A 23,231-nucleotide genomic window follows, 5' to 3' on the forward strand; every position below is an offset into this window, starting at 1 on the left:
CCTCCCCTGGACTTTAACTGGACTAGATAATAGAAATTATAAAGAGTTCAAAAGTTCAATCTTGGTTGTTCAAGGGAATTAGAAGGATGCCCGATAACATAACCTATATGACAGTAGGCCTATATTCCTCTCTACCAAAATGTATTAATATATGCGTAGCCCCCAGAAGACTATGTATTTTGAGATGTCTGCCGCGATATGCAATTTAAGTTAGTACAATGAGATGCAAAAGCTTCATCACTTTGGAAAAACACAAGTTTGCTGCCCAATACTTAATGTAAGCTCCGATTGCATTTTGGGAACAGCCTTGCAAGTAAAATTAGCCTTGAGATCTGATAGACTCACCTGTCCAGCAGAGCTCGCCCCCGGCTCACTCTCTGTGCGTCTTTCGCCTGATTCCTATCAAATAAATACATTTATTTATTTTATATTTATTTATTTATTTTATATAGGCCAAAATATCAATAGGTGTTGCCTCAAAGAGTTGGTGTAATGATTATTTATGTATTTAATAATAAAATGTTGCTTAATATTTATTAAGCACCACCTTAATTTATCCAAAAGTGAACACTTGTTACAGTGCAGTTTCTGCTGTTACTGGAGATATTTTAGCGGACTATAGTCACTAGTTTTACCAGCATGGATGCATTGAATACTTAATTTACCTTTCTAAAAAACTGTCGAATATCCATGCTGTCGACTCAACCTGACTTTCGGCAATGAACTGTCGAAAGGTTGGCAGCACCTACGTGTGTGAACAACTATTTTCTTTGCTGAAGCTGAACAAAACATCACACAGAAGTCGATTTACTGCTGAACACCCTCACTCAATTTTGAGGATTTGCTCAGCTCAGAGCCTGACCCCAAATATTGATGAACTTGTAGAAAAGTTAAGACACCACCGAGTATCAGCCTCAGCCTCAAAGAAGTGAATATTACTTATAATATACTGTGCAATCACATATTAAGAGTTTTTACTCAGTTCAAGTTTAAAAATTAAAGTATAATATTTGCTTTCGCTGCTTGTTACTTCTCCTTGAAGAAAGTGTTGTCTTTGGTTTATACATTTTTGCACTTTATTTTGTTGTATTTCAATCCAATTATGTTTTAAAAATATTTTATTCGAGTCAATGATCGAAAATTACTGCACTATTATTTGTTTTTCTTTTAAGTAAATTTAGCCTACTTTTGCTAAAAGAGAAAATATGGACTATTGATAGTGCCTTGAATATCGGCTTCTTTCATTCATGTTATGGGTATTTTTATACAAAGGAAATTTTTTTGTGCCTGTTGAAAATTAAGCTGACTGACATAGCCATAAAAAATGTTGCTTTATTTATCTGACCATATTGGAATGTATTTGTTCGGTTTTCAGTCAATTAAATTTGATTCAATAAACAATGTGTGGTCATTTTTAAAATTTTCAATGAACAGTCGATCAGTCCGGCCCTCGGCTTGCAGCAAAATTTTTTATCTGGCCCTCCGTCCATTTGACTTTGACACCCCTGCTCTAAGTTGTGAATGAGATTGGCCAATGGTTCTAATCTTTAAAAGGAAATATGTCATCCTTGATTATAAGCTAGACTGAAACAGATACCATGAGGAGAAGTATGTGCATCTGTATTTTTGAAAAAAAAAAAAAAAAAGTGAACATAAAATTCTCACGAGCATGTTATTTAATAAAGAAGAAATCTACCAACATTGAAGCGTGTTATTTAGTGTCTCGACTGTATTTTCAGATGTCATGATTTATTTATTTTTTTATTTTCAAAACAAAAGACTGGGTGAGAGAGAATGTCACATCTTTAGAATGGGAAGGAGTTTCATTTTGTTTGGACAAGCGACCCCAATACGTGATTATTACAGTAATTAGCTTTCAAATTCCACAATTTGGGTTTCTGTTTTTATTCATATATTTTGTGGATTCCAATTTGCGTGAAAGTGGTGGTTTTGGTGAAACCTTCAACAACTTGGCATGGTTACGCTGAAATGCTTGTGCCATGTTTCTTTTTAACGTGTCTGCTTCGACATTACTTATGACAGTGTTGAAAGGCATTCAACACATTTTGTCGAGGGGGCCGTTCTTGGTGAAGGGCAACGTGACAATAACTTTGTGCTCGTAACCATACACCCCTATGAGTGCAATATCCAATTCTTCATTCTCGTTTCAACACTTTCCCTTTTTCATTTCAATTAATTCAGTCTTCTCACATTGGCGTTTTATATCTGTCAAAGACGTGTGCATGCACCCATAACCACAAGGAGCACACGCCTCTCCTGGTGACAATGATGCGGGCCACCTGATAGGGAATAATGAGTGCTAGATTCAAATGAAAATGAAGTGTCTAATTATGTCAGAGGTGCCTTGATGTTATGTCACTGTTGCAGCACATTTTAAATAACATCCAGCAAATCTCTTTTACACAGCAGGCACCCATGACGGATGGAGAGCTCTCCTGCAAGCATTCAGTCAGGCTGTCAGGCCGCTGGCTGCTGCTTCTGTCACTGACTTAAACGGCCACATATGGGACATGAATAAAGCAGAGGCGAAACTACTTGGTTGCGACACAGACATTTGGGTTGACCTGACTGAGGTATCATTTAATGTGGAATTACAAAATTGCCTTTTGAATTGCTTGTATGCAAATAGTTGCGTCTCTGGAGTGCATGCCCACCCCTCAAGTGTGGAAGTAAACGATCCAGTTAATCTTTTGTGAGTTGCCTAGCTCCAAATACGTCTGAGCAAACTGTTCTGAATTTGCTTCACTGTGACGTAACAATCTACAAAGAACGGCCCCAAAAGATAGGTGGTTTTCAGACACAAACTAACTTTCATTTTAACTCTTGGCATCACTAATGTGAGAAAAATGTCAGCAGAAAATTGGTTCCAAATTGTACAGGTATGATCAATGACCACAATTTTTTTAAATTATTATTTTTTTTAGATTAGAATTTAGTTACATTTGTATTACTTAATAGGGTCAACAAAAAACTGACACGGTGATTTTTTTTCTGACCCAAACAGAACTTGCTTTAACAGAGACAAGCAATTTCATGAAGTTGAACTTGGCCAAATATGTACAGAGAAAGATGATCTTTAAGCAGCTAACTTGGACATCTTCTGGCGGTTCGCAGTTCATTTTTAAATTGTTTTGATTAAGTGTCGAAAGAGAATGCATCTCTTATTCATCTATACCTTATAATTAAAATCCAGAAAAAAGCTAAATGTGTTCTACGAACGGGTACAGCACACCCTTTTCATCTAAAATATATTTCAAGTTCAAAGACATCATCAAACCGTCACCCACTGTTTTGGCAGTCATTTCCAAGGTGGCTTTCTGCAATGTAAAGAATTGGCCTTCATCAAATGATGTTTAGTATTGTAATTACAGTATATTAACATTATTTATAGTTGGTGAAAAAAAAAAACAGAATCTGCTAATTGTGACTGGAATGGAGATAAAGAACACACACACACACACACACACGCACACGCACACACACACACAAAACAATTTAACCTGGTTCAGTAGCTAAAATGATGAAAAAATAAAACAAAAGTGTTGTCTTTTCTCATCTCTTTGAATCAAAATTGTTGATTACATTACATACTTTTAATGGAAATGACAGAAGCAGGATGTTTAAGCCGCTCTGGGACTGCTCAACTATCTTTGGGTGTGGAAAATGAATACAGATGGCCAATAATCAGGCATATAATCAGCCAAATTGAGTTTTCCCCCCTGAAAAAAAAAAATGGTGATTTTTTTTTTTGTTTCATTATTAATCTGAGATGAGATTTTCACATTTAACTTTAAATGTAAAATTTCAGGTTTACAGTTTACCCATCTAGAGCGGAATCAGAAAGCACTTTTTTTTTTCTTTTTTAGATATCATAAATCAACTCTCTTTGTTTACTCACATTTGTATGCAGCTGTAAATCAGTATTAGATTTCAAATAAAAGTGACTAGATTTCTTACCAGTGTGCGTACGATAATGGTCCTTCATTGCCGACAGGTTGAGGAAGGCGTAGTGGCAGGACGGCCAGGAACACTTATATGGTTTCTCCCCACTGTGCAGTTTCAGGTGGTTGTTTAGGGCCCATTTTTCACTAAAGGAGCGCTCACACAACTTGCACTCGAACTTCCTGTAGAATATAGGAAATAAAGAAGAAGAAAGGGAGGCAGGGACAGGAAGTCAGCAGGAGGGGAAACTGTTATTTACTGATCTTACCACTGGAATAAAATACTGGTCACTCTATGCCATGAGAAAGGTAATGGAGGTTGCCGGCTAGTTACAGTCCTCCTCACCGAGCACAAGACCATTTGATTGCACGCTGTCTGTCCACACTGACACACAAAGGCACACACCGCACGCGCGCACATACTATTCCCATGCACATACACAGGCACACACAAGAGTGCAGTTGGCTACTGGTATGTCATGTCTGTATAAGCAGGCATTGATTTTTCTGTCCTGGCCTGCCACCTCCACCATTTATTCTCTGCTTTGCACCACGGCCCAGAGGACTATAGAAATTCTGTTACAGTGCACGCACGCACGCACGCACGCACGCACGCACACACACACACACACACACACACACACACACACACACACACAGAGCATGTGAGGGGGTGTGGGGGCCCTGCAGGGAGAATAGAGTTCACCTGTCCAGCATCCCTGACCACTTAGCCAGGGTTAAATGAACAGTTATCAACATTTTACCCACCATCTCTTGAGGCCTCTGTATCAAAGCTTCTCTCTAGCTTCCAAACTCCATTGAAACACTTCCTCATATCTATGTTTTCATCATGAACAGTCCCTCCGCATTCAATAGACAGTTTCAATCTCAAATTGTGTGCATACATTCCACTGTGGTTTGCTGTGCCAAAAGCTTATTTGGGGAATCAGGGAATGCACAAAATTGACAATTGGCATGCACACTGAATCCAGTACAATAAAGACGACTGAAAAGAATGACACCATAAATTCAAGACGTCAGATGGGACGAAGTTCAATGAAGTTCGATGAAATAAATAGCGATATATAATAATGGACACCGTCATACAGTATATTACATGTGTGGGGCACAATATTAGAAAAAAACTCCTGTACAATGCAGTGCAAATATGGGGCAGTGTATAATACAAGTTTGCAAATGAACATAATTACATTAAAATACAAATATCTGTTAACAGTGGCAATTAAAAGTGTGTCTTATTTTCTTCAAAAATGCTTGGTTTGTTTTAGTTCATGTTTGGTCGGTCTGAGTTTCTGTATGGTAGGTGTCAGTAATGTGAAAACACATTGTGTTTTTACTAACTCGACATGTGTCTGTTCCTCATGCTCACGCCTACATTGTTTGAAACACTGTGGGCTTTTTTTGTCTTACACGTGTGGGATGCTTGCTGCTATATTCATCTGCTGTGCTATTGGGCTTCAAGAAACGCACAGAAACTAAACACAATAGATAAACTCAGGCGGGAATTAATCTTTACCCCACTCTATAATTTAGACGCAGAATGACTAATGTGCGAGTCATAAACAAATGAAGTCAGGTTTTGGGGAGCATTTGTCTTGAAGCGAGGGCCATGTTATTTTAGGGAGGGTGGCTGTCTTTAAGTCCTGATTGCGTCGTTTAATCCCCATGGTATCGCTTTCATAGCGAGCCGCATGACACTCACCTGAACAAATAATGACTCCACGCAGCATGTAGCATGTGTCTGAATCAATAATTCAAACTCATACATCTTCCTTACTGGAAGAAGGGGGCCAACAGAGTAATAGGGGAGAAATATAAAATGAAAGAGCCGGAATTTAAGGTGGTGGGGGTCGGTGGCTGGGGAAAGAGCAAAATGCATCATGGCTCCAAGAACCATCTCCAAGTTGCATGAATTTGATTTTCGGTGGGATTTTGATGTTCTGGTATGGACATTCTAAGCATGCTTACGAGGGAGGAAAGGGAAGCTGTAAAATGCCATCAGCCTTATTTATTTCATCACATGACTTAAAACAAACATAATTTGACCAATAGATGTACATTTGAATCTGCATTTCCTCACTCGCTGCGGTATTTATGGAATGCTGCGCATGCCACCATGGGAGAAGTAAATAAAATGAGTGAAGAGATGCGATGTTTTATTGTAAGCAATATGAGCAACACTCCTCCTGCTTTATGAGCTAAACAGGCCATTGTTTATTATGCGGCCTAATCGCAAAGTCAGGCAGGCAGGCAGGCAGGCAGGCCCTTACAGTGCCGGGATGGAGAAAAACGAGAGCCAATGCAAAGCAGAGGAGAGAACAGAGGTGCATGCGCCACCAGCCCTGAGTGTCAGTGGGTGGTTTGTAAGGATCAGAGCAGGGCTTGGGTCTGCTTTATTTTTTTTATTTATTTATTTATTTATTTTTAATGGGATCAAATGGAGTGCTTTGATCTTGTCCCCGCATGTCAGATTCTGTCACGATTCACTGTCTCACATACATATATGTGCATTGCCTCGAAACAGCCAGGCACCATGCACAACCTGCTGAATGTAGAAGGAATGCAGGAGAGAGAGAAATCTAGACAGTGAAAGGTGAAATAGTTTTGGCCAATAGCAGGGCTCGACAATGCGCCCAATATGCTCGCAAATGATCCCATTTTTTTCATGCGCGCTGGTAAAAAAAATTAATCCGTTCGCACAGTGCAAGTGCATGTTTTAATGTTCCTACAGGTACATAGGGCGGAGGCGCGCCCACTTTGTGTCTGTCTGTCAGACTGCACACTGAAGTCGGAACGCACATCGGGGTAAATCCTACCAGTGTAAATTCTATTCATTTGTTTTCACGTTGTGATGCTAATGTATTTTGGTATATATTTGTCTATATATATATATATAAAAATAAAAAATAGTCAACACAAAAAAATTTAACATTATTAACTAGGTTAACATTTATTAGCACAAAAAAAAAAAGAAAAAAACTGACTGAAAATTGGACCCATTGAGTATTAGTACCAATTCAGGAAATCAGTTCCATCCTACTTAAACTGTGAATGGTCCCCTTCACTACTTGATATGTTACAAATACACCAATGTGATCAGGAAATACAAGTAAATATGCATACATGAATAAAGAAATGTAGGGCTCATGCCATCAATTCATTCACTTATAAAATCATTAATTTAATATTTATATTAGAAAAAAATCACAACATGTCATATCCTTATTTATTTATCCATACAGATATTAACAATAAGGACAGTTTCTGAAATATAATGTTTATCTGGTCTGTCCTGAAGGGACATAATAATAAGAATGATTATTATTATTGTTGTTATTTTAATTTTTATTCTTCTTATTATTAAGTGGTTTGAAGCAGAATTTATATCAGTTGTCTATGTTTCGGGGTATTTATTCCATTGCTTTTTGGATGTGTGCGCTTCGCAGAGTTAAATTTGCAGTAAAAGTTAGCGCCAAAGTCTGTTCTCAAAATGATATAAACTAATGACTAAAAAAAAATATGTTGGGAGAATGTATTCCATAAAGGAGATGAGATGCAACAGAACTATAGAATATAAACAGAACTATAGAATATAAACAGTAATTCATTTTTGGAGATAAGTGTACGGGCATGTTGGATATAATGAGAGAGAGGTCACCAGGCCCACAAAAATTCAGCCTAAGCAGAAGCGATTGACTATCAAATCAGTGGCCACAGCTCCTATATGTTGACTCGGGGCAAAACAAATCAGCACCACATCTCAAGTCAGGTGTTCGGCCTGAATTCTGACTAGAGGGCCACACAATAAATACATTTTCCCCCTTTTTCAGTCTTTATAATTCTGCTCTTCTTCCTCCATCTCTTCCCTCTGTTCCCACCAGATCATGCAGTGATGTGACATGATTGAACACGTGGTGCAGATTTATTCAGGGACTCAGGTGGGCTTCTGGCCTGTACTTTCTGAAATCTGCATACTTCCAAGTGTATACCGTCACTCATGACCATGTACTGTGGTGTGATCTTGTCATCAGTTCAGAAATAAGCTGCTGGCAGAACATCACAGACCACATTGGCCCTAATTGTGATGTACTATATATTTCCTAGGAGGTCTAAGTCTGTACCGTTGTCAGTGGTTGTAAAAATTTATTGAAAAAAAGACCCAGTTTCTTACCACTGACTCCCTGCTGCCTGTGGTGAAGTATAAATGTGTGTGGTTAGGGGAAACAATTGTTGACGATTTTGTGTTATTCAAAATTAATGTGAATGTTTCAATTTGACAGTGTAATTGTAACAGAGAACCCCTCCGCCAAAAAATGTGTACACCCAAAATATGTGTTCACGGCATAAATGACTGGTCAACACTGAACCTGTCATCACAGCAAATAGAATTGTATTTTTCCCCAATGAGAGACATTTAGTGATTGGACCGTTCAACATTTTTTATTTGTCTAGGGTGTTGGCCAGTTGGTGTGGGGAACTAATCTCCAACACTCTCTCATGGCAACACAAAGACAGAAAGAGAGAGGGGCCGACTCTCGCCTGAAGCCAAACTGACACAAACAGACAACTTCAAAGTGACGACTGTTGTTTATTTGGCAAAGAGAAAGTGGGGGGAGAAAATTTATCTGATATGCAACTGTCAGGAGAGCATTTTCACATGCAAAATAGCGAGTGAGTGAGAGAGATTACCTAGAGGGAGGAACATGACAGCATTCACTAGGGTCAGGATGGATCATCATCTTCAGCCCCCGACTGCATCATCTCTCTCTCTCCCGCTCGCTCTCTCTTTCTGCCTCCATCTTTATCGCGCCACTTGCGTTACTTCTTCCCCTCCCCAGCATTTTCCTTCACGTCCTGTTTTCAGACTTCATCACTCTGCACTTCGACAAGCCGGCAGCTTGGATCCAGACTAAATTAGCTGAATGAAGATTAAATCATTGGCCCTGAGCTCCCCACGAAATTGGGGGAAAGACTGAGTAAGCCTTAAATGGCAGCTGACTGAATTTGGACCGAAATATGTGTCGAAAGAGATGATCTTGTTTTAATAGGGATCAATGGAAACCCAATTTGATTGTGGTAGGGTAAAAAATGCAGAACAAATTGCATTTATCTTTCCTGAACACGGATGCTGGCTTTGTTATATGTCATGGGCCAAAGCCAATCTGGACTACAGCATCAAACCCTGCTCAGGATGGTTAGGATAATTCAATGAGATGGGTAGTTTTTAAAACCAAGTTTTCTGCTTGGTGTGAGTCACACATTCAAATAAACAAAGTGAGCTCTCGATTGCTGGCTCCAGCATCAACTAGGGAAAAATACGCCTGTGAAGGAAGTGGCTCTCCCGGGAAGTCGGAGAACTCCCCTCATTTTAAAGTATACAGCCAGCATACCCATCGCAAGAAAAACAAATAAATACATAAAGCCAGCAAGAAGGGGCCACGCGTGTCTACACATGATTGTAGATGCACCTCCTATAGCGGACCGCCGCATATGACTGCAATATAAACAACGGCACACAACAGAGATAGTGTGGCTGATTTATGTTTACCTTCTATCCCAAGAGGAGGAGGAGTGGAAAGAAAAGATAATGAAATAAATAATAAAAGGCCGAGCCCATCAGATAATCTCCTGTTTATCCTGCTGTAGGGCAAATACAAATTGTCAATTTAATGAACACGGTAGACGTGATGAAAGCGGGGTGAAGGAGCCTCCTGTCTGACAAACAATCAGGAAATGTTATCTTAATATTGTTGTGCTGTTATTCAGCCCATAACTTAGGGGAAAGAGAGAGGAAAATGAGGTGGCATGAAGGCAGCAGGGAACGAGGGGATGGGCAGCGAGGTGCAAAGGCCTTGTCCCTGTGTGGTGGCCCTGTTATTGCCTATTTTTATTATTAGCCATAGCTCAAGAGTGCCAAACACACGCAAAAAAAAAAAAAAAAAAAAAAAAAGAAAGAAAGAAATGGACACTGTAGTCTTAAATCTGAACCGTGCACTATGTTGGGCTGCACAAACCTATCGCGCACACACAGACTCCACAATTATGATAACAGAATACTGAAACACACCCTCTGTGTTGCTCTTTGATCCATCAATCTCTGTATGCCCAAGCAAGCTTGACGTGATGTTTCACCATGAGCTACAAAATGAGGGCCAAAAATATACCACAGGGCATTCTCTTCACATGCACGGCTACCAAAACATATTGATTTGTATGATACACGTTGGCCCGCTCTCAAATATTCCTTCAGCCATCTTTTACGGACCGCTTAAAAGGGGTGGGAATGGATCGCTCAAAGCTTCTTTATAATTATTTAATTTAAGGCTGTGCAATCTGCGCAGCCACCTAAATTAACCATTATCTCCATATTTATATATTGCAAGCATTAAATTGTGTCAGGAAGAATTACTATCAATATGAGTATCTCCAACAATAACTCAGCCCCGCAGCTGAGGACAGGATGCTCTTTATCAGGCTCCTGATAGGCCTTAAATACAGCACAAGGCAACCATATCAGGGCTTTTTCTCTCTAATATCAGGCTGCATTAGCACGTCGTAAATCAAATTACACTCCTAGAATTTCATTAGGGTCACCTGCCAGTGCTGCCTTGCAATAGAAATATTTATGTTTCCTTGCTGCAAATCAGCGGCCTGGTGGTACACTGGTTAGCGCGTCGGCCTCACAGTGCAGAGGTGCAGGGTTTGATTCCAGCTAAAGCCTTGCTGTGTGAAGTTTGCATGTTCTCCCCGTGCCTGCATGGGTTTTATCCGGGTACTCCGGTTTTGTCTATGTGTGCCTTGCAATTGACTATCAACCAGTTTAGGGTGTACCCCGCTTACTGCCCAAAGACAGTTGGGATAGGCTCCAGCGCACCCACGACCTTCATTAGCATAAGCGGCTCAGATAATTGATGGATGGATGAATGGATGGATCCTGCAAATCAGCACTTTCAGGTAAAGAGATGCCAAGGGGTGGGGCTAGACCTGGAAATTGGGTATAAACAGAATCATTAAAAAAAAAAAAGTTATACATTGTGGAACTCAAGAAGTGAGCTGGCGTTTTCAAAATCTTTGAGGATGAGAGTTGCTCGACCGGTTATCATAATCTTTAACTGGGGCTCGAGTCTCCTCTCATCCAATTAGCAGCATCCCTAAATTTGCTCAGAATAGAACAGAATGACGCATGACGCTGATTGACCGGGCCCTCAACATCAGGCTAATGCGATAAGGCAAACACAAAACTGCTAATAGGGCAGATACTTAGTCAAACAAGATCTAAATGTTATGAGAGGAGTCTGTCTTTATTATCTCATCATCGCCAAAAGAATTCACTTTCACGTTTGTTTATTGAATCATATTTGGTGCCCTATTAGTATCTTCCTGTGGGTCATGGGTCTGGATCATAATCACAAAGGGGAGTTTGACTCGACTCTGACTCGGTGACCGGAATGGCTGTCACTTCATAGAAAGTGCAGAAAACATATCGAACAACATGGGGCAATAAATCATTTGGCCTTGGAACAACAATGTGTTGATAGTGAAGCTTCAAACGGGCCACTCATGTTTACTCTCCAAAATGATTTCAGATTAATGAGCACTGCCTCTAATCCAATTACGTGAGTCAAGTTACTTTCATATTTGATTTTGCGTTTCTCCTCCCTTTTCTTCCTTTTCAGAAATTTGGGAAAATGTTTAGCTCATAGATAGCAGTAACAGCAAATTAGCTCTTCGGCCTGACTACAACACGATGGCTGTAATTCTATCTCGTACGAAACTGCGATACGTTGCAACAACAGGCCATTTATCCAGAATTAAGTGTGTGTATGTGTGTGTTAAGTGTGGGTCTGTGTGTGCTTCAGCGGGCACAAGTGAAAGAGCAGGTCCATTCTCTCTCTTATTACTGGAATTGTAATTCAATGATCACCTTAGATCACATGTGTGCCATAAATCAGATAGGCATGACAGAGGATGAAAAATTGTATTAATAATGTGAAACTTATTATATGCTCCCAAATGCTCCCTTGATAAATGACATTGTTTGGTTTTGACAATGATTGCATTCAAAACATTATTTCTGTTTGTGTGTGTGTGTGTGTGTGTGTGTGTGTGTGCTCGCGCGCGCGCGTACATGCTTGTGTGTGGGTGTTTGTGTACTGGACATTGCAGCAGTGTCAGTTTGTTGGGTGGGGAAGACAGAGGTGGGGTCCCCAAGCTTCATAAAATATTCAAGATGTTTCTCCCACTTCTCTCTGGAGTCAATGGGCATATACGAGCTGTGGCAGTTAGGGTAGAATTGTTGGTGGGTGGGTGTATGTGTCTGAGCAGGGCAGGAATTAAATGATGAATAAGTGAAAAATGCACATCTTCAACTTATGAAGCAATTATAATCCATCTCAATCAGATATGCACATCTTTTAAAAAAGTACAAATAAATGCTAAACAAACCACACCTTTGTAAGGTCAATTATATATGAATTGCCGTGTTGGTTTTATTTTTTTTAATTCCCCCTTTTCTTAATCTATCTATCTTGGTGTGTGACAAAAGGATCCAGCAGTGGTTGCCAAACACAATGAATACACTAATGCTTGTTTATGCTTCTTTCAACACCTATTTATATGGATTAAGTGTTGTTGCATAGTGCATTAGTTGTATTGAAGGACGTGAAGTCGAACATGGAGCCAGAAACCCAAACCTGACTGCCAACTTGGACTACAAACTGCTGGACGGCAATCTCAGCCCTTAAAAAAAAAAAAAACAACTCTGACAGACAAATGTGTAATAAATGTAGTGCCCCGAGTTAAGCAAGCAGGAATTGTCTTCCAGCAAAAGGTGCATTGGTTTGTGTGTTGAATGAACTTGCTTTGCTGATTATTTGATCACGGAAATGAAGTCAAATCCCCAGCACACTATACTAATTTTTTGTGTCCCATTTTGTACGCAGTTTATGGAATGGAATTTATATATATAATATTTGCAAGATGTTTCCAAGGGAGCTCCAAGTGCCTTCCAAATTGCTTTTAACCTTTTGATTTTCCAATTGAATAAAAATAATGTTCATGCGCAGTGTGCACTTTGTCTCACAAATAATTCTAAATGTTGGTCTGGTTCAACTTGAATCAGGCTTTTTTTCTCTTCTTTTCAGGGGGTTGAGGTAAAGCTGTGACATTTGCAGTCAAGTCATTGAGTAAAAACACCGTGACCAAGAACGGCCTTTCCCTCGACATGTTTTTCTGTGCCATATCCTTTCCATGTCTAGCACAGAGAGTGACATAAGCCCTTCCTAAGGAATTTCTCAATACCCCCTACTCACTACACTAATCATTTCCCATTCCTTTTCTCTTCCCTGCAAACAACAATGATGGGAGGCTATTCATCTCACGCCACTGGAGACGACAATGAAATAAATCAAGATATTTTCCCACAAATATAATATTTGTATTTGGAGTGGGGCAGACAAAATTAATGACTGCGGCTGTGCTAATTAAAAATGGCAGAGGTTCCATTAATCTTGGTCATTTGGTTGGGGGAAAGTAGGATAGCGGCTGCAGAGCTGGACAGAGGAGACACTGCCGCCTTCATCGTCCTCTGTGCAGTGATTTGGGCTATTCGGGGCTTTGTTAGAGAAATAGCGTGAATGTAAGATGTCAATAGTACATATATTTCACGGTGTGTCTATCTCCACAATGTGAATGTCGTGAAGTTCATTTATTTTGGGGATCTGCATTGCCATCAGCGTCCCACTCACAAGATTGCTATTCACATTTCATGGGTTAGCTACACATGCATATCCAATAAAGTGGTTGATTTTCCAAACCCAATTCCAGTGAAGTTGGGATTTTGTGTTATACATAGATAAAACGGAATACAAGTATTGACAAATTATGTTCAACCTATATTTCATTGAATACACTACAAAGCCAATTTATCATTTAGTTCGGGATGCAAAGTTCAAAAACCAGCCTGTGATGGTATGGGGCTGTGTTAGTGCCAATGGAGTTGGTAACGTATACATCTGTGGAGGCAAGTCATTGTATTCTTCCATCCATCCATCCATTTTTTTAATCCGTTTAACCTCGCAAGGGTCATGGGCGTGCCAGAGCCTATGCACTATGCACCTCGGTACTGTGAGGGGACGTGATAACCAGTCGACCACTGTGCTGCCCTCAGTGTATTCTGTTTTTATTTTTGTTGAACACACATTTGTGTTTAATGCTGCAGTTACATTTAGTGGGGTTCCGAACAGGAACTTATGTTGCCAATTTTGATACTGATCATCCACAAGTGAGATTGTCTGATCAAGATTCCTATACGATTCTCATGGATTAGCTGCACAATTTTCAATTTCGAGCTACACACTAATGATTTTCATAACCTATTCATCTGTCGCTTGGTTTTTCAATTAATTGATGAGTCAGAATTTTCTTTAAAAAAACATTCGATTAATACTTCCAGTGCAGTGTTTAGGAAAGGGGGAGGGGATGCTACACTGCACTCAGGCTGGTCTACAGTGCGTTTCAGGCTGTGATAATTTTCTGTGATCGTCAATGAAAGACATTGATCGACATATGCTGGTCACGTACTTTTCCACGGAAATCAGACAATCACGATTGTTGGAGCGCCACATAATGATCAGACTTATATTACATATGTAAGCCTTTAAGTAATGCATAGCATAACACATTAAATAATGTGAAACATGGGCCATACGTTAACTGTCACAAGTTGAGCCACTTTGTACAACTTTGTCATGAATTAAAGTCACATCAGTGTAACCAGTGAGAGACAGAAAAGGTTGTTGATAAAACTAAAGTTCATTGCTCACATCGCAATAATTGAATATATTAAAAATACAAACACTGCTGAGGGATATGAAGAAATGTCCCACATTATTCTAATTCCCCCATCTTCTACTTCAAATCCCACAAATGAATGGCCATATAGTAGGGACAGCGCGGAGCGATGCAACGACGAGACATAGTACAGACAATTATGCTTACACCACAGGATATGGGACCAAAATGAGCAAAAAGACATTCAAGATAGTAGACGTCTAGAAGTAGATCGTAGAAGTTTATGACAGCCTGTAAAATAACCAGGGTTTACTAGTGGCATCATGAGGAACCCCATTTCTGCATTCAAAAGACAAAGTTCAGGACTAATGTACAATAAACAGAAAAAGAAATGTTTGAAAAAAAAATATTCTTAACAAACTGTACAGGATATAGTCCCGGATACAGGAAGACATTCTGTAGATTACAAACGAAACACTTTATTCTCTACCTGTGCATGGGTATAAGGAACATGCACATGCAGACGTATTTGCATAATATACTATGAAGAACACAGGGCATATAAAGTATGTTAAGCGCACACACACACACAAATTCAGGCAAACGTGTCTCCGGGTCAGGGATACAGCGGCAGCTCTGAGCCCGCTGTGACCTGGCGTCCAGGTGCTCAGGAAAACCGCTGTTAACAGCAACGATTGATGATCTAATCAAACTGTCACCACAGCAATCTGCTGCAGGGGAGGGGAGTCTGGGTGTGTGTGCATCAGTGGAAGGTGAGTGGGAGCAGGGTGAACGCAGGTGGGGTGGAATATCCAGGAGGCCTTGTGCATGCTTACTGTTAGTCCAAATTGAGAGTGACAATCTCAATAGTGAAAAGGCCTCTTTGCCCCCCCTATAAGTAATGGAGAAAACTCCGACAGCCCTCTTCCGGAGGATGTCACATAATCAAGGGAGCCCCAAAACAACCTCACCCCACTCTCATCATTATGCCTTGATTCAAGCGTGGTGGGTGGACTACCAAATAATGTATAACATCTCGACCAGGCAAAGCTCGGCAACAGGCTGTGCTGGAATTGAGGCCTGTTATTTACTGGGCTGCGTTATATTCTAAAAATCTGTCCGGCGTAAAAATTCTGCATGCCTTTTGACACTGGGTGGCGCTGGTGTTAAAAGCCAGGAGAAAAGCCGAAGAAAAGATCGTGTCATGGTGTCAGACACAGAACCAAAAGAGAGAAATGATAAATGTTGGAAAATAAATATGTACAATGGACCTTCACTACTCATGGGGGACGGGGCCCGCCAATTGCAAAAATCGACAAATAATAACGTACCGTATTTTCTGCACTATACGGCTCTTCGGAATATAAGGCACCTCTCCAATGAATGGCCGATTTTAAAACTGTTTTTATATACAGTAAATATTCCCATCCCCGGAATTCTAAGAAAAGGAATTTCCTTCACCCGGAACAAAAACCTGTACATTAACATTTTGACTACGATATGACATGTTACCGGAACTTACGTAAGCGGAAATTCCACTACCCGTAACCCGGATTGAGACGTCATGCCGCGGGAGCTTAAATACACGCAACGCCCACCCGATGCTACGGAACGACGACGCTGAGACACATTTTCACTTCGCGTTTTTCGATCATCAGATTCGAAACGACGACATGTAAGTGAGTTTTTATTGGCGTGCGTTTTACTGTAATTGTGAATGATTTTAACTTTATTCACTTAACGTCCTGTAGAACGCGGCACTAGCTTAAAAGCAGCACCCACTCGACAGGACCGAAGAAACGTGTTCGCTTCGCCATTTTCATTCATCAGATTCGAAACGAAGACGTGTAAGTGACTTTTTATTGGCGTGCGTTTTACTGCAATTGCGAAAGATTTTAACTTTATTCACTTACGTCGTGTAGGTCATGGCATCGAAACGTAGAAGAGCAAATGGCAACAAATCCATTAGTATGCACAAGAATTACCAGACATCGGTGATCAACGGGACAGTTACTTGCAACTAGCAAGAAAACTGTATGACACGCAGGCAAACATTGTCATAAACCAAAGAATGCATCCAACAAAACAATCCAAAATAGACACATTTTTTTTCCCAAGACAGAAAAAAAATAAACATTAAAATACTGTACGTATTTTACTGTTGTGATTTTTTTTGGATACACCTGTATTGCAGTTTTTGTTATATAAACAGTTTTTGGACAGTATATTTTTGTATTTTATTGATTGTGTTGTTACACGTGCATTTTGTCAACATACTTGCAGGTTCATAAAGGACATGTACCATGCTCATTTCCCAAATGAGGAATTTCTGTTATCAGGACAAATTGGACAGCGCAAACACGAGTCCGCACTAGAGAATATTTACTGTATAGGGCGCATTGCATTATAAGGCGCATACAATAGCGGCTGCACTATGCATCCACTAGATGGTGCTACGCTAAAGGAAATACAATACAGTTTAGCTTTATTTATTTTGAGGCTTCACAACCGCTGCAGCTGTAACAATGAGAACTGGTCACAAACACGGACATGAAGCATATAAATACATATGGCATTACAAAACAATAAATTAAAGACAAACGTTATGAAGGCAAATGATTCAACAAAAAGGCACACAAACTTCATGGGCTCACATCCACTAGGGGCTAAGTATCCGTGTAAGTCTTGCTTGTCTCTCTCCTTTGTTGAGACAGTAGTCAACTATGCTTTTGGAATCATCTTCGTTTTCTAATGGCTGCGCAGAGCTCACAAAGTCGTTGTCTGCTTGAGTGACCCTTTTATGTTACGACTGGTTCCTGCTAATAATCACCACAAGATGGCATAGGAACATTAACAGGAAAACAACTCAATTGGGAATATAAAGAGAGTTACAGGCTCTTTATATTGGGCGCATTGTAGGCTTTTGAAAAAATTGAATGCGTTTTAGTTGTGCTTTATAGTGCGGAAAATACAGTGCAACATTTAGACCAGGCATATTTCGTTCCCTTTTTTTTTTTTTTTTGGTTTATTCATTTTTTTTTTTTTTTTTTGGTTTTGTTTTTTTAACCCCGGACAAGCAGGGATACACTGGCAATATGCAACCATGTCAAGAAACTCATATGTCCATTGCAATTTCTGTCAATAACTTTGTTTTTAAGTTCATGTTAATGCTTGGAATATATTACTGGTGCATTGCTACTCAAATGTGTACTGTAGTGTACATTGATTTTCTATATAAATTTCTGCATGTCTACAAGTCTGCATTCTATGTCCATTTGCTAACTCGGTTCGAGTGGTAAGATGATTTTCTCCATTATGGTATTTCATGCATATATTATTTTACAAATTTGCCTGCTTTTATCGACTGGGAAAAATAGAATGTCATCATTTGGTGCATTAATCGGGTCTATTATGTGTTTAAGACATTAAAGGCACCATTGTGCTTTTACTTGTGTATTGTAGTGTTATACTCACTTATTGCCTACTTTTTTGCACTTGTGTGTACCTATCCATCCATCCATCTATCCATCCAGCCCATCCATCCATTTTCTACCACTTATCCGGTGTGTGTACTTATATTTTTTAAAAATCATGGAATTTTCCCACCACTTGATTGTATTGTATTAGCATTTTAATTACGGTATTTTCCACATTAAAAGGTGCACTGGATTATGAGGCGCACCTTCAATGAATGGCCTATTTTGTAATTTTTTTCATATATTGGACGCACCGCACTATAAAACGCAATCTACAATGCATCCACTAGATGGAGCTACGCTCAATGAAATGCCAACAGAACTGTAGCAACGCCACTCGAGTGAAGCGCGCCTCAGCAGTCCATAGTCCGCTGTTCTTTGCTGTGCGCGCGTGAGCGTAAGCACGTACGCACGTGGTTCAACCAATCAGCCCCGATGCAACCCACGTCACAGATAAAAGACGCTTTGAACAAACGGCAACAGCTAAGATAGCTTAGCTGTTGAGTGGCGTTGCTACAGAATGATCAAATGTCAGTAAAACATATTTAATAAAGCAGCGACACAGTTCATTTAACCAACAGCAAGTTGTAACATTGACTCATTAACATTGAACTCTCTTGCCGCTGCTCTATTTCCGTGTTCAACTGCGTAACCCAATCGCCTTAAGTTTGAACTCTGTGTTATAAGCATGTCTCCAGCAAGGAGCCATTTTGGGGTGGACATATTACCGTAATAACCACACACAAGGCACATCGGATTTTAAGGCGCTGTAAGTTTTTAAGAAAATGGAAGGCTTTTAGGTGCACCTTTTAGTGCAGAAAATACGGTACACTAAAAATTATATTTCTCTATCGGCTACTATGAAAAAACAGTGATACATTTTTCTGCCTGATCACCAAGCCCTATTTTCTGTCTTCACAGAGTCATACTTAACATGCTGGCAGAGACTGTTCTACCTTTTATTTGAATTATGTGAAAGGTCTTTCAAAATTATCTGTCAATGTTTTAATAGAAATTTTATGTCTCAAAAGAACTAGCAGTATTCGTTTCTAGGTATCAATGTTGGTGAATACTCAGCAGTTGGGTACTCGTACTGGTACTCGTACTGGTATTGGTCTGAAAAAAAAAGTGGTATTGAACATCCTTATATGGATTTCTTTTTCTTTCGCCAACCAAATGTGGTGTCCTACCGAAGATTTTATGTGCCACCCCCTCCATCAGCAATTTACAGAAGCTTACAAAAGCAATTGAATAGCATTGTTGATATTGTTGCCTTTATTTATAAAAAAAAAAAAAAAAAGATAACGTCACCCAATTTAGTACTCTGCTTTCCTATCAGATGTCAAAAACAAGCATGGTAGGTTAATGGAAGACTCGATAAAGTATCGGTGAGTGTGAATGCTGGTTTGTCTATATGTGCCCTGTACTTGAATAGCGAGCAATTCAGGATGTATCCTGCCTCTTGGCTAATGTCTGCTGGCACAGCTTACAGCACACCCATGATGCTACAGAGAATGGATGGATGGATGGATGGATGGATGGATGGATGGATGGATGGATGGATGGATGGATGGATGGATGGATGGATGGATGGATGGATGGATGGATGGATGGATGGATGGATGGATGGATGGATGGATGGATGGATGAATGGATGTCACCCAATTTAAAGTCCATCTTCTATGCTACTTATCCTGACTACACTACATTCCATATTATAATGCAAATGACATTTTTCTTTGGTTTTCCTAAGTATCAGTATCTTGCTGAAGGACACTTCGACATGGTTGCAATGGATCGAAACACTAATCTCCGACCACATTACCACTGAGCCATGTCGCCCCCTGTTGGCAATGTTGTGATAATACTGATAACTGGCATCATTTTAATCACTATAATGTAAATGATCATGTTTCATCTTAAATGAGGACTTTGAACAGCAACAACTCACATACTTTTTTTGACTGACAGTGTGAATGTGTAAATTTCGCCAAAATAGTATGCTATGGAAACTGAGGGTAGCAAATATTTGTGATGATTTTGTAAATAGTCACATCTAAAATAGCCAAATAATTTGTGGATTAGGAAGGTTGTGATATGATTAAAAAATTACTATAGCGAAATAATATTTGTAATGCTACCTTGTACAATGTCATATGCTATTTGACATTATATAGCCCACTATAAGGAATTATCCACTATCCATACAGACTGGTGGCTGGATAGATACAGTAGATAGCTAGACAGGAGCCTTCCAACTTAATAGTGGCTTGTTAATCGCTGCCTGTTATGCTTGTGTTAATCACCTTCCTCAGGATATATCCACGAATGCCACTTGCCCGTCCAGTTCACATTAATTTAATCGCTTCTCAGCTAATTCATTGATTAATTGGTTCATTAGCGATGCCTGGCAACATCCATTTCTACCATGACAGTGTAATGTTTCAATCGAGAAGAAAAACAGGCTGGCAACGGGCCACTTTTGGCACATTCCCGCGATGCAAAATGTCTGACCACTACCACCAGGATGCCTCACAATTGTGTCATTGTGCAGTATAAGTCCCTGGATTTGTGCTATGAACATCAAGGTGAACTGCGCACATTTTCTTTTCCTGTCTGGTTGAGTAATGTAACTTGGATAATAGCAAGGGGTGACATAATTATTTCGGCAAGAAGAGCTTCGAAAGCGAAAGGGACTGGCAGTGCTCACCTTAGCCATGGAGATGAGGTAGGCACTGTTGTGAGAAGATAAACTACTGCTTTTTGGGTTATTCCACACGTCAAGGTCATGTCACTTTGACATGACAAGTGGATTCCAATTCTGGCACAAGCTGTCCAAAGCTAACTAATATTATTGTTTGTAATAAGATCCAGTAGGGCCCTGCTGCACCTTGTAACAGGGCGCTGCATTATGCGGTGACTTATACCAACACAGCCTGACACAGACAATGTATGTGATAACACTGGCCAAACGATGAGATACATCCAGTAATCTCTGACCACTCGCCTTCAAATTGCACAGGCTAATTTTTATACTTTTCTTACTGTTGCTGTTCTAAAAAAATGGTAGTACAGTGTTTTATTTAACTAATGATGAGTTTAACCACAGGGGTGGGAATTTATGTGTTACAGAGTGTCAGCAGTATACTTCCCTCATACACTGTACCCACAAAAACACACATATCTTGCACAATTCTGCACTGTATGCCCATGACAAGTGCATAAAAATCATTCCCAAGTGATGGCACAGGGCAACCCATAAAAACTTAATGCATCTAATTTTCTAGTAATCAAACTTTTATAGACTGTGATGGCTTTTAAACTAAGAAATTGTAATTATCGCTTAATTTTAACAGCAATATTAGCGCGATCCTTCATTCTGGGTGTGCTCATTCTTCATGAAATATTGAGTAGGGTAAACAGCAAGTCGCTGTCCGTGCAGCCCACAAAACTAAAGGTCTGGTAGGGGTCGCTGAGACCTGGCCATGAGTGCCACAGTGGGGCAACTGCAGACACACAAACCAAGTCAGACTGCAGGGAGAACAAAAATAGTAATTAGTGCTGTTAGCACTGGTGTTTTGTTGTTATTCTTCTCTATTTTATGTTGTACACTATTCTTTTTTTCGTGAGGTTCGTGTTCTGTAGCGGAGACAAACTTTAAAGATGCTAAATATCCCATAGAGAGCCACTTTGAAGTTAAGATTTTCTTGCTGCTTTGCCAGTGTTTCGCTATACTAATCACTTGCTTACAGTACCGGCAGCATGGGATGTTACTGACTGCTGCCCTTGGGTGGCTACACACTACGCCTTACCACCCAACATCAAGACAGAGAGACAAAGTGCTGACACAAGCAGATAAGGGAAGGAAGAAAGAGCAAGATGAAAGAGCAGATTCATTATCAATAATTAAGGGAAAGGCTTTATTATAATGAATTAGAGTCTGTTTTATCAACTCTTATCTCCCTGCCGCACAACGAAGACCCTCCCTAGCCCAGCACAAATCAAAGTGTTGCATACACTCGTGGTTATATGCAGTATATTTTGGGGTGTGTGACCCTGGGCTATTCTGTTTGGTCTACAGTGTCAAAATACTGACTCCAGGCAAGACTCTTCTGCCCTGTGTCCCCATCCGGCCAACATAGTCAATATGGCTGCACTGTGAAGCAAGCTGGGATCTGGCCGCAAGCCCCAAAACCAAACTGCGACCCTGCCACAGCCACTTGACCACAAGCAAAAAATGTTTGCATACAGTGACAGTCGTGCGCAAATTACAAACGACATGGGCAAAAGTGTTGAGAAATTCCATCTCATGTAGCAATCAGGTCAGGTTTGCCTCTTAGTCACTCTGAGACTCAGTTCTTAAGCATGTGTTACATACTTTACATTTACACAAACTAATCTTGAGGGTGAAGAACCAGTGAAATGGGATATTGAGTACCAATTTTTTCAGTTCACTTGAGCTCAGCCATGAACATGTGCCACATGACAATGGTGGCTAAAGAGCGCATGGGTCACCGAAGAGGCGGTGGCCTTTGTCGGCGTCCCAGTCTCACCGTGCATTGGCTACAAAGAACCGTCAAAATGTGTTTTTGCCGGATGGAAAATAAAAACGATACAGATATTCACAAAATAACTTGTCTTTGGTAGATTTATAGTATACAGGGGATAGGTTCCGATAGATTGAATTTGTCCATGTTTTGTCAGACAATAAAATAGCCAATGATAATGACAGCTGCTCCACGCTGAACCAATCAGATGACTATGGTCGACCTATGAAAAGTTAGGTTGATGCACACAGCACACAGAGAGGTGCCAACCACTTGGAACAAGATCTTGTTGCAGTCATTAAAAGAAACAGCATATTTTACACTGTAAATTATTTTGAATATATAAGATAGAGAATACAGTGTGATATACAGTGTGTGTGTGTGTGTGTGTGTGTGTGTGTGTGTGTGTGTGTGTGTATATATATATATATATA

The 23,231-nt window shown here is 40.0% G+C and overlaps 1 protein-coding gene across 1 annotated transcript in view; it reads right to left on the reverse strand.

The window, feature by feature from the left end:
* The window catches only part of znf407 (zinc finger protein 407), a 179,611-nt gene that overhangs the window by 72,062 nt on the left and 84,318 nt on the right, over positions 1–23,231 (reverse strand). Inside the window, exon 6 of the mRNA XM_019893062.1 lies at positions 3,979–4,145. Coding sequence (XP_019748621.1) covers positions 3,979–4,145 — 167 coding nt within the window. The remainder of the gene's footprint in view (positions 1–3,978; positions 4,146–23,231) is intronic.

Source organism: Hippocampus comes, unplaced genomic scaffold (assembly GCF_001891065.2).
Source record: "Hippocampus comes isolate QL1 unplaced genomic scaffold, H_comes_QL1_v1.1 scaffold94, whole genome shotgun sequence".
Taxonomy (NCBI): domain Eukaryota; kingdom Metazoa; phylum Chordata; class Actinopteri; order Syngnathiformes; family Syngnathidae; genus Hippocampus; species Hippocampus comes.